Consider the following 12,345-nt stretch of genomic DNA (forward strand, 5'->3'; position numbering starts at 1 on the left):
TTGGATCCTTACATATGATTCGTTGGAGTTTTAAAAAATTTGCAATTTAACAAATCATTAAAATGTGTACGAACATAAATATATCTTTTAAAAACATATAAATACGTGTATGATACGCATATAATACACAAATTTATTAAGCTTTGGTACTACAATTCAATTTATTTACATTAAACTTGATGTTACTTTGATTTTTTTTTTTTATATATAATGCTACTTTAGAAATAAAGTTAAAATGAGGGATAAGACGCGTTGATAGCTTAAAGAATTTAGATTAACTTTACACGGCACAAACTTTACTAGAAGACGATAAAATTGACAGGCCTCCCACAAATGTTTTGGACAAATTAGGAAAAGTAAAACAAAAGGAAGATTACCTATATATGGGCTAAGCCTAATAGACTCGTATTTGCTAGTCAATCATATCACGTGGCGTTACAAATTTATTCATGTTACAACACGCTTATTTATATTTTTTATATATTAAGTTGGAAAATCATCAAACACGTCAACTTAACAGGCGATGTGGTGGTGGTCATATTCATAAATGTTTCTCATCTTTGAAATGAAGTTAAAAACACGAAAGAAAATGATAATTCTAAGAAAATCATATCATTTACATCACATTATACAATTTATTGTAGCCGCTTAATAAGGAATTTTCCAGTATGCTGACAATTGTTAAGGTTTGAGTACATTACTATTTGTAATCGTCGAATCTTTAATTGTTAAATCCTTGAATGCAAATCTCACATTTCATTAATTCGGTACATGCTATACATCGAAGTATAGCAAAGCTTTGGCCCTAATGTTGGTCCTGAAAGAAAAATGCATTTTTGTATGATATGAATCTGAAAAGTAAAATTCCGAACCGATGAATTGACAACCTCAGAAAGGGACCTTCAGTGCAGACTCTGACAGGCAAGACAAAAATTGGAATATCAAAGTTTTAGAATCTAGTTAGATAGAGCATGCCTGCCTCAGCCTATAAAAATGAATCATGACCCTCCAATCTCCTCCAATCTCCTCCGATCTCCAATCTCCAATCTCCCATCCCATTTCTTTTCTTTTTTGTATGCAAAGCATGCATTTGGAATACTGTCGGTGCTAATGCCTTGCTATTTCTAGATTATTTCCAATCATTCAAACCTTGGCATTTGAAAGATTGAAGAAAAATCACTCTCCATCTCCACATACATATGCATGGAAGATTCCCCATTTCCATTCACACGTATATAAGTGGAGACTGAGATTTTATATTGTTGATATGCTAAATTAAGGTATTTAATTATTGATATGCAGTGGTATTAGCGAAGACTTGAGATTTATAAAAATAATGATATGAGTAGTGACTAGTGAAACTAAATTCTCAAAGTATTAATAAAAAATCGAAAGGGAATTGTTAGACGCACTTTGAAATAATATCTCATACACTTCTTCAATGAATAAGAGAATACAAACTGACTATGTTGGAGTGCTAAGAACATTGCTCGGTTGAAAATGTACTAGGTATATTAGTGTCGATGATGACTATACTTAGTAAATATTATGAATTGCCAAATCCCAAAATGGTAAGAACCTCTATAACAATTTATAATAGAGATAAAACCTACTTGTATTGTTAAGTCTTACTTTTATAATTTTACTGTAGCCGCTTAATGAGGAATTTTCTAGCATGTTGACAATTGTTAAGCTCTGAGGACACTAATATTTGTAGTCGTCAAATCCTTAATTGTTAAATCCTTTAATGCACATTTTACATTTCACTAATTCAGTACATGCTATACATCGAAGTATAGCAAAACTTTGGCCCTAATGTTGATCCCAAAAGAAAAATGCTTTTATGTATGATATGAATCTGAAAAGTAAAATTCCATACCGATGAATTGACATCAGAAAGGAACCATCTAGTAAGATAGAGCCTGCCTGCCTCTGTCTACAACAATCAATCATGACCCTCCATTCTACTCCATTCTCCAATCTCCAATCCCATTTCTTTTCTTTTTTGTCTGCAAAGCATGCATTTGGAATATTGTTGGTGCTAATGCCCTGCTATTTCTAGATTATTTCCAATCATTCAAACCTTGGCATTTGAGAGATTGAGGAAAAATCACTCTCCATCTCCACATACATATGCATGGAAGATTCACCATTTCCATTCACACATCTACAAGTGGAGACTAAGATTTTATATTGTTGATATGCTGAATTAAGGTATTTAATTATTGATATGCAGTGACATTAGCGAAAACTTGAGATTTATAAAATGACGATGTAAGTAGTGACTAGTGAAATCAAGTTCCCAAAGCTTTAATAAAAAATCGAAAGGGAATTGTTAGACGCACTTTGAAATAATATCTTATACACTTCCTCAGTGAATCAGAGAATACAAATTGACTATGTTGCAATGCTAAGAACATTGCCCAATTGAAAATGTACAAGGTGTATTAGTGTCGATGATGACCATACTTAGTAAATATTATGAATTGCCATGTCACCAAATCCCAAAATGCTAAAAACCTCTTTTAACAATTCATGCAATAATTTGTTTAAAAATAATGCTAGGAATACCAAATTCTTAAATCAAATTTGTAAACTAAATGATGTGTTACCAATAGGAAATAAGCACATTAATCAATACTTAAATGATCATCCAATCATCAACAACCATATCATTTGGTTTACAAAATTTGGTCTCACTAGTGTTACCCTTTGTTAAAACCATATATTACATGAACCCAATCTCATCCAATTTGATGCACCATTACCATCAATTGTGTACCCATTATAAAATCTTAAGGAGTAAATCAATGACAAAATAAAATACAAGATCTTTCTCCATCCACAGACACAAAATATCATCGATGCCATTACAAATCCAATATGTTTAGTTAAAACTTAGAACAAACACCACAAACTCAGAACAAGATTAAAAAACCTCAAGTTGATCATCTAAACATGATGTCCCAAAAGTAAAAAGTTGGTACAAAATTGAATAATGTTCATCATGTTTTAATTGCTCAGTTGGTACTTGGTAGTGCTTTGCTGCTCAGCATTATATGCATCCACGGAGGACACGCATAGCGCCGCGTAGGGTGGGCCAATCCACGACGCGGACCCCATTTAGCCCGCAGATCCTCCCTCCCCCCTTTGTGTAGTCCGCCAATCCCGCCATTTGACACGTTTTTGTGCTTACCGGTTCAATCCCATTCTCCCACACCACTTGTTCTTCGGCCGGTCCAATCAAATCTTTCAACTTTCCCACAATCCCCTCCCCCTCTCTCTCTCTCTCTGCTTTCCCATTTGTCCCAAAAACAAAAACGTTGGATTTACCTCACTCAGTTAAAATCAAACTTCTTGCGAAAATCTAGAGTGGTACAGAGTTGCCATTTTTATTTTTGGTCAAAGTCTTTCAGAAGTTTAGAGAGAGAAAGAGAGAAGAAAGGGGGGGAGGGGGAGGAGGAGAGAAAGCCGGCTCTCTTTTGTTTTAGCTGCTCTGTTTCACTGCCCCATTTAATCACAGATTCTTTTTGGGCACTCAAAAAGGATTTTTCTTTTCGCTTCCTCTTTGTTATCGTTTCTGGTGTTTGTGGACTTGGATTCGTTTTGCTTTTGTCCCCTTTAGTTATATCGTCTGCATCTGCCTGCCCTGATTGCATCAAGAAACACCAAGAGAGAGAGAGAGAGAGAGAGAGTTGCCCAGATATTTGGATGGCCCTTGGCCCTCAGATGATGAGGTTGTCGTAAAAACTGGGATTGGAATATTGGAAGAGCAGCCTCCTCTCCTCTGATTGAGCTTTGGATTCATCTGGGATTTTAATAAAGTTTCAATCTTTTGTATTGGGAAACAGTTAAAATAAGGTTTTAATTGGATTTGGGGAAATGGGTTGTTTTCCTTGTTTCGATTCGAAGGAGGAGGAGAAGCTGAACAATCCAGCGGCAGAAATTGATGACAGAAAGCAGGGTCAACCAACGGTCTCTAATAACATTTCCAGATTGCCTTCTGGTCAGTTCTTGATTGCTTTTGCTTATCAATCCTTATTGTTTAGTAATTTGAATGTGTTACTGCTCGATCTGATCTGGGTTTTTTTTTTCCTGATTTAAATATAATTGTATGGATTAGTTATTTGGGTTTGTGTGTTAGTCCACGATTGATGACCTCATTGAGTGTTCGAGCTCTAAATTTGAGAGGTTTTAGGTAGACCCCACAAATTTCTGACATAGTTCATAAAGGAGTGTCTTTCTTTTGTAAAAATTGGATCTCACGATAAGTTTGATTGCCCAGGATCAATTTGATTGGTAATCAATGGTGTCCAAAGTTGTGGATGATTTCATACGTAAGTGAAGAACTAAGATAGATATTCATAATTTGATCAAACCGAATACAGTACAACTGAATTTAGTAAAATTTGCTTTATGTGGTTTATAAGATGTCAAATTTGAATAGTGTGGTACGTTTTTCGTATTGGGGTTATGGTTTATTAGAAATCCAATTGATTTTCGGTTTTGGGTGTTTAGCTTAACTCATGGTCCTATCTTCTTGTGTAGTCGAGACTGACAGGTTTGATGATACTTAGGGATCTGCACTAATTTGTTATGGTCGTATGTGCAGGAGTAGACAGACTGAGATCAAGAAGCAATGGAGGGTCCAGAAGGGAGCTGCCCAAATTGCCTGATCCAAAGGATGTTGTACCTGGGGGCCAAATTGCTGCTCAAACTTTCACTTTCCGTGAGCTTGCAACTGCAACAAAGAATTTCAGGCCAGAGTCCTTCATTGGGGAAGGGGGATTTGGACGCGTATACAAGGGGCGACTCGAGAGCACTGGTCAGGTAATTCCTTTGTTGTTGCATGATCTATTATTTATACACAGAACAGGAATTACAGGATGAGTTCAATTGAAAAGAAGCAAATGAAGGCAATAGGTACAAGAAACATAAGTCAGATACTAAACATTGATAAGGATTTTTTTTTTTTTAAATTACTGTAGCAATGATATAAGATGTTGCAACTCTATAGCTATATGAAGTATTAATCAAGAATGCTATGTTGTATTGTCATGTCAACAATAACGAGAATTGAATAACAAATGGCAAGGTTATAATGTGAGCAAGGCCATAGACTTATGTATCAGTGTCATAACTCATAACGATGGTTGTTAAACTTTCATACCGTATTTGGATTGCGATAATTCTGAATTCCATATCATACTTTCCACTCCATCTCTCCTCCTAAGTAAGATGCCAACGTTATAGAATGCTTATGGTATCCATTGTTAGTTATACATCCTGAAGGTCACTGGTGTGCTGCAAGATTTCACAGAATTAACTTCAGGCCTGGTTGAGGCGATTTTGATTATTTGACTTTGTTCTGACATTCACAGGTGGTTGCTGTTAAACAATTGGATAGGAATGGACTCCAGGGCAACAGAGAATTTCTCGTTGAGGTTCTCATGCTCAGTCTTCTGCATCACCCTAATCTAGTGAATCTGATTGGGTACTGTGCTGATGGAGATCAACGGCTTCTTGTTTATGAATTTATGCCCTTAGGATCATTGGAAGATCACCTTCATGGTAACTTTCCTTTCCTTCTTTTGGCTTATTGTCTGTTTAATGTCAACTATTGGATAATGATCATGGAATCACCTTGAAGCGTTCAGTTATGTTATATATGAATACTTCTGTTATGCAAATATGACAAATACATTTGATGCATGGTGAATTTTGAAGTTTGGCATATGGGAATGTATGGTGAATTTTGAAGTTTGGCATATGGGAAAATAGAAGTATTTTCTTACACACACACACACACACACACACACACACACACACACACACACACGTTGGTAAAATGGAGAAAAGGAAACACACACACACACACACACACACACACGTTGGTAAAATGGAGAAAAGGAAAAAAGAAACATTTCCTTTTGGGGACATCGACTCAATAAACACAGTGCACCAAACTTCTGTTTTCCTGTGTTATTGGACTATTCGTTTTCCCTGACAGTTAATCCAAGTGATAATTAATGAGTCACCTATAATGGGTTGTTGATCCCTCTGCAGATCTTCCACCTGATAAGGAACCATTGGATTGGAACACACGAATGAAAATAGCTTCTGGTGCAGCCAATGGATTGGAATATCTGCACGACAAGGCAAACCCTCCGGTTATTTACAGGGACTTCAAATCATCCAACATATTGCTGGAAGAAGGATTTCACCCAAAGCTTTCAGATTTTGGGCTTGCGAAGCTTGGTCCCACTGGAGACAAGTCCCATGTGTCCACAAGGGTTATGGGCACTTACGGTTATTGTGCTCCTGAATATGCAATGACTGGTCAGTTGACAGTAAAGTCAGATGTCTACAGTTTTGGGGTAGTGTTTCTGGAGCTGATTACTGGACGCAAGGCCATAGATGGTGACCGGCCCCATGGAGAACAGAACCTTATCACTTGGGTAATTCTCACTTTGTTTCTTGTAGTAGAATTGCCTGAAGAAACTTATCTTCTTGTTGTGCAGGCTTTGTGGGTCTGGCAAGCATGGGTTCTGTGTTTGTGCATTAATTAAATGGCAGTGGTTTTATGTCTGCAGGCACGTCCATTGTTCAATGATAGAAGGAAGTTTGCGAAATTGGCAGACCCAAGACTTCAGGGTCGGTATCCAATGCGGGGTCTCTACCAAGCTCTAGCCGTGGCATCCATGTGCATCCAGGAACAAGCTGCCACACGGCCTCTCATTGGGGATGTGGTTACTGCTCTGTCGTACCTAGCCAACCAGTCTTATGACCCTAACCTGGCTTCAGGACATGGCCACAGAGGTTCAGGAGAAAAGGATGAGAAAAGGCACAGGGATGGTGGTAGAATATTGAAGAATGAGGAAGGAGGAGGATCCGGACGGAGATGGGATTTAGATGGTTCCGAGAAGGACGATTCCCCAAAGGAAACTGCAAGGATGTTGGATAGGGAACGAGCAGTTGCTGAGGCCAAGATGTGGGGAGAGAATTGGCGAGAGAAAAGACGACTGAGTGCACAAGGCAGTTTTGATGGCACCAACTTGTAGCGCCGTAGTGTACAATGCACCGTCTTCGTCAACCTCAGCTCCTACCCTCGCTTTTTCGCAGATTGGTTAGTTTGGGGTGTTCAATGTAATGGAGCGTTGGTGCAGACCAACATGCGTCCTGATTTAACCCCTTTTCTGTTATTTTCCTCTTCTCCGAACATGAAGAAGAAGAATAATCCGTAAATGGAATGTGTACATTATCTTCTAGAAGACTGAAGGAAGAACTGAAGAAAGAGGACGTATTTAAAAATTTTGAGAGTAAAAACGTCTGGTTAAATGCTGTACGATTCTTCTGCCTTCTATAATTTTTGTGTTTTTGGAACAAAACAAAACAAAATCTCTTGTCGCTACTCCTGTCTTTGTCAACCTTAGTATTATCGAGCGTTTTACATGTTTCTTTGGTAATGTGTTCGTACATGTTCAATTACTCTCTCTTTCATTACCAAGGATGCGCGATTAACTTGCGGTGTTCCTTTTTTCCTGCTACAAAAATGGGGTGTCTTTTTCATCCACAATAAATTATTTCTCTTGATTGGCCTTGATTATGACGGAAGTTTTGACAAGAAACAATAGCGATTTTTCATTATTGAACTATAATTATTACAAGGGTTCCATAAGGGCATCAAAGTGTTTGAGCCAAAGGGTGAGAGAGATTTAAGATCCATGGTTTGATAAGGGTTAGGGGGTTATTACTATTCTCTAGTGAAGTTTCTTAAGGGGATCACCGGATTGGACGTACCGTATATTTTTATGTTATTGTTGTGGTTAATTTTGCTTGTTTGTTGATTTACCTTATTTACGGTTGATTTTGGTGCATTGTCATCATAATCCATGATAACAAGCTCTTATTAGGAAATTCCACGCAATAAAAAGTTGATGTGGCAATTTGAAAATTCCCTATTACTTAATAAGGTTCACATCGATTTACTATATTATGAATTATCATGTTAGAAGTAAAATTTCACTTTCTAGCTCCTTATTTAAATTCTTCTAATTTAAGTTATAAGACAATTACGTTCACATCTCTCTCACATTCATCAAGGTAAGTGTAATCCACATATTAAAACAAGATTTTGGTGTAGCGAATGTTACCATAACCAATATCGTAGGTGTAGCCTACTTGCTTATTACAGCAATTATTGTGTGACGAGTTGGAAATTGATGCATCATCTATTGCATAATTTGGTACAGTAGTGTACTAAAAGTGTGAACCCCAGAGCATGGTTTATGTTGTCCTATGATGTTTGACGTCCTCACTACTCTATCGATCTATGCACTAAATTTCAAACTTGATATCAATCTTAATGTGTAAGCAAGAAAATTTCGTGCCAATGTGCAGGATATGCGGAAATATGCAACCTCACAACCCGTGAGATAATTGTGTTAAAGCTCTTTACGCAAACTCCACCATTGGCTTCTCCTACTATAAACTGGCACTCTCATATCTCAACTTCGTGCTTAATTATGTCTATCGATTACGGCTTAATCAATTAATATGAAAAATACGAAATTAATGTATAAATTTGTGGAGAAAATATGAGAAATTGTGTGTTTTGGGAACACTGTCATGCATGAGCATTTGTGGTCGAGTTGGTGAATTTTATCATAAAAAATCTTGGTGTTTAGAAGTGGAACTATTCAATATACGTTGTAATTTATTTATGAATGTTCCGATGTGGGACTCTTTATTTCCTTGAACACCACATAGCTGTTTTCCGGGCCGTTTAAACAAAAATATTGCTCAAGGAAACGGAGGACATAAATTAAGCATACGTCCATTGATATTAATATTGAGTAGTAGTATTCAAAGCCAAGCGTGGATAGCTGTAGCTTTCCAATTCACATATACTTGTGCATCGATGAGCACAGCCACAGTCCCCACGCTTGGAACTGGGAATTTAATAAATAAATAAGAGACAATTAACGAAACATATAATATAACAAGATCAGACCACATCTTGGCGTGATCAAGCGGCTGCTGCTGTTACACATCAAACGAGGTTCGACTGATCGTAGTTTTTTTCTTTCCGAGAAGTACGACATAGGACTTTGCCAGCATCACACTGCTGATGGTGTTTCATTAGGTTGAAGCTCGACGGAAGCATTTTCCACATGACGATGATCATCCGTTTGTTCATGCTCCTTTGCCTCTGTAACGACCGCGTTATTATTAACGTCACCATCATCATTGCGATTGTTCGGTTGAGCATCCACCGGATGAACCTCGGAAGCTGCTAATGTGGCTATGATCACAATGTTGTTCACGTGATCTGGTGTAGCAGCCGGTAGCTTTTTCTCATGATCTTCTAGTATCTCCTGCTTTCGGTTTCGGTACATCGCATACAGCAGCATCTGAAGCAGTCCCAACACAAAACCCAGAACGTTTGGAATCTGCAACAAGTGATTAATCAATTATGCAGGGATAATTGATTTGAAAATAGATTTAATTTAGTGTAAGTATACTCACTGCAATACATATGTCCTTGAGGAACAATCCATATGCAAACCACATAACGGCACTCAGAGTGAGGAAAAATGATAACCTAAATGGCATGAATTCGACACTTCTTGTTCGGATAACTTGTGCCTGCAATACAAATCAATAGACTGAATGAATATGTTATATATTACACACATTATGTGTGCTCAGAATAAAAGTAAAGGTAATTAAATGGCGTTAAGAGTTCATTTAAAGCTCCAAATTTAACATTTTTATATTTTAAAACACTTAAAAAATAAATAGAAGAAGACAATATCAGAGTGTGAATAACATTTACGTAATTGAAAAAAGCACCAACAAATAATATGGTCATATGTTTGTACGATTGAGTCAATTACCACAATGCTTAAGGGCGCAGCAAAAACACTGGTAGAAATGGCAACATTAATCCATCCAAGAACTGGGACCCGGTACGCACGACTCACTAGAAAGTGAGACACGACAAGGATCAAGGTGAAAAGTCCCACGTTCATAATACCAAATAATTTCACTGTAAGCTTCTGCATTCCGTAAATATATAGAGTTATTAGAGAATATATATATATATATATACACACACACATATAAAATACAGGGAAACTGAAATTATATTGATATATACAAGAAAAATAACAATTAAAGATGAAACATACGTACGTACCCTAGCATCCCTTGGTGCATACACAACGAAGATGACGATGTAGGTCATCTCTGCAAAACTTCCGAATGAGTTAATGGTGATGAGCAGCATAGCATTCTTTTTTAGCGACGCATAATAGAACCAAAGCATGGAACTGAACATTGCTACCAGATATGGCACCGAGTGGAATCCTTCTGTCGATTTTTTCCTGTAAATTCGATAAAATGTCGGCCTGCATTTAAAAAAAAAAGGTTAATCATATGTCTCTTTATAGACTTATATACATATTATTCCTTACATTTAAAAAGAAAAAAAAAAAGAAAAAAAAAAAGTATGCATCACTTACACTGGGGCTAAGTAAACCATGGTTGAGACTAGATTTCCTGGCATCATCAAAGAAATAATACAATAGTGGTCATTCAAATAGAATTTCTTGACTATCAAAAGATTACAATTAATTAAAATAAATCACACTTTTCATTATCTATATATTAGTGGGTAGTGGTGAGGAAGGTTGATCATCAAGGATCACAATGATGTACAGTGTTACTTAATATAAAAAGTTACCTATAAATTAACAAGAAGTAAAAAATTGGACAACTAATCTTTGAATAGTGTACATACAAAGAAATTTTATTGTTGTATATTTGGTTGTTTTTATATAAATTTATTTAGCTAGGCTTTTCTGCAAAGAAAAAGTAGTTACTGATGAATTTCAGACGGTTCACTAACGGAAAAAGAATATGGCCAAGTTGATGACAAAGATTAGATAACAAATGCGGGCCAACTAGGTTTTAAGGGCGTCATAACTAGAGAAGAATATGACAATAACAAACAATAGTATATGGCACTCAAACAAATACATATGATCGATCGAGCCCCAGAAATGACATTTTATGTATCGTGTTTGTTCAGCTCCTTCATTTGGTACACCCAGCTAGCTTGCTAGTAGCTGGCTAGTTCCCATCACAATAACTCACCTAAAATTTCACGGAAACAACTAGTACGTAATGAGCCATTCGCGTTAGTTCAGTGGTGAGGATGCATGAGTAGGGTGATCGGTAGGGATATGCTAAGTACAGAGGTCGACACTCTCTAATGTAACAAAAAAATTTGGAAAAAAAGAAATTTCAATGAATAATGTACATATGCAATTTTGTTTACCTAGAACTCCAAATGTAAATGCCAAAGGATGGTGACTGTCTGCTACTGTAGCCATGATCTCTCTAGATCTGAAAACCCTAGTTAGCTAAGAAAACTCAGACTGATGAACTCTCTCTCTCTCTCTCTCTCTCTCTCTCTCTCTCTCTCAATGAAAATGAAGAGAATGATATGTTGAAGAAGCTAAGGAGGAGGAGGACTCAGTTGGTGTTGAGAAACCCTAGAGCTCTCTCTCTCCCTCCCTCTCAAATTCTCATGCAGAGAAAATTAGAGGACTATTAGCTGAGGATGGTCAATGGGTTTACGCAGCTTGTTTATATACACACAAAAAGTGAAAGAAAAAGAAATAGGGTGTGCGTATTGAACTCATTGTGGCTGCATGACAGATGGAGGATTAGTAGGTGGTGTACCATGCTCTCGAGAATTTTTTCAATGTGCCGGGAACACTGTCTAATACATCAAGTGTCATAATACAAGTGATTGGGAAAAAAAAATTTAATATCAAATCACTAGTATTATAACATTTGGTGTACCAGGTCATGTTCCCGTACAATGAAAAGCTACTCAACGAACTCATTCAATGAACCACAAATCCAAGTTCCACGTGCCCCTCTATCACGTGTGCGTAACCTCCATCCAACGGCCACAAAAAAAAAGAAAAAAAGAAAAAAAAAGCAGAGCATTATTCACCACACTTCTTGACACTACTTTGGATAGGAATTAGGGTAGTCCCCCAAATCATCACCATAATTATTCAAATAATTAATTTCACCATAACTGCGAATTAGGAAGAGTTATATAGTTATAGTTTTGGTTAATCGACACTAATTTACTAATTTTTTATGAGTTTTTTCTAATCAAACATGAATTCCACGCTCTTTGAAAAAAAAAACAAGTGGCTTCTTCCAACTAAAATAAGAATATGATTTTTTACGTTACTCATCTCTTCTAAGACCGCAAAGCTGTCCAGAGTAGAGCCCGATTCACGTGACTTCTATATCTCT

General features: G+C 36.8%; 2 protein-coding genes across 2 annotated transcripts; one reads left to right on the forward strand and one right to left on the reverse strand.

Annotated features, from left to right (window-relative positions):
- Positions 1-3,169: 3,169 nt before the first annotated feature.
- Positions 3,170-7,411, forward strand: LOC103929032 (serine/threonine-protein kinase PBS1). The gene is made up of 5 exons (XM_009338178.3): positions 3,170-4,006; positions 4,613-4,830; positions 5,382-5,571; positions 6,067-6,458; positions 6,594-7,411. Exons 1-5 carry the CDS (start codon positions 3,883-3,885, stop codon positions 7,059-7,061), a joined length of 1,392 nt encoding a protein of 463 aa, XP_009336453.1. The 5' UTR covers positions 3,170-3,882; the 3' UTR covers positions 7,062-7,411.
- A 1,409-nt stretch (positions 7,412-8,820) lies between these two features.
- LOC103929033 (bidirectional sugar transporter N3-like) lies at positions 8,821-11,625 on the reverse strand. The gene is made up of 6 exons (XM_009338179.3): positions 11,345-11,625; positions 10,527-10,563; positions 10,202-10,412; positions 9,900-10,061; positions 9,529-9,648; positions 8,821-9,452 (listed from the first exon to the last, which is right to left on the reverse strand). The coding sequence occupies exons 1-6, from the start codon at positions 11,397-11,399 to the stop codon at positions 9,120-9,122; spliced, it is 918 nt and encodes a 305-aa protein (XP_009336454.1). The 5' UTR covers positions 11,400-11,625; the 3' UTR covers positions 8,821-9,119.
- Between the last annotated feature and the right edge of the window lie 720 nt (positions 11,626-12,345).

Source organism: the organism of the source record quoted next, unplaced genomic scaffold (assembly GCF_019419815.1).
Source record: "Pyrus x bretschneideri cultivar Hongxiangsu unplaced genomic scaffold, Pyrus_bretschneideri_v1 Contig6, whole genome shotgun sequence".
NCBI lineage: Eukaryota > Viridiplantae > Streptophyta > Magnoliopsida > Rosales > Rosaceae > Pyrus > Pyrus x bretschneideri.

What these genes read in the sequence shown, in the direction of transcription:
- LOC103929033 (XM_009338179.3), bottom strand. Translation starts at nt 11,399, where the DNA reads ATGGCTACAGTAGCAGACAGTCACCATCCTTTGGCATTTACATTTGGA. An exon ending in ATGGTTTACTTAGCCCCAGT is followed by an intron (nt 10,413 to 10,526) that starts GTAAGTGATGCA and finishes TTTTAAATGCAG; the next exon opens with GCCGACATTTTATCGAATTT. An exon ending in TCAAGGACATATGTATTGCA is followed by an intron (nt 9,453 to 9,528) that starts GTGAGTATACTT and finishes CACTTGTTGCAG; the next exon opens with ATTCCAAACGTTCTGGGTTT.
- LOC103929032 (XM_009338178.3), top strand. Translation starts at nt 3,883, where the DNA reads ATGGGTTGTTTTCCTTGTTTCGATTCGAAGGAGGAGGAGAAGCTGAAC. An exon ending in CATTTCCAGATTGCCTTCTG is followed by an intron (nt 4,007 to 4,612) that starts GTCAGTTCTTGA and finishes TCGTATGTGCAG; the next exon opens with GAGTAGACAGACTGAGATCA. An exon ending in ATTGGAAGATCACCTTCATG is followed by an intron (nt 5,572 to 6,066) that starts GTAACTTTCCTT and finishes ATCCCTCTGCAG; the next exon opens with ATCTTCCACCTGATAAGGAA.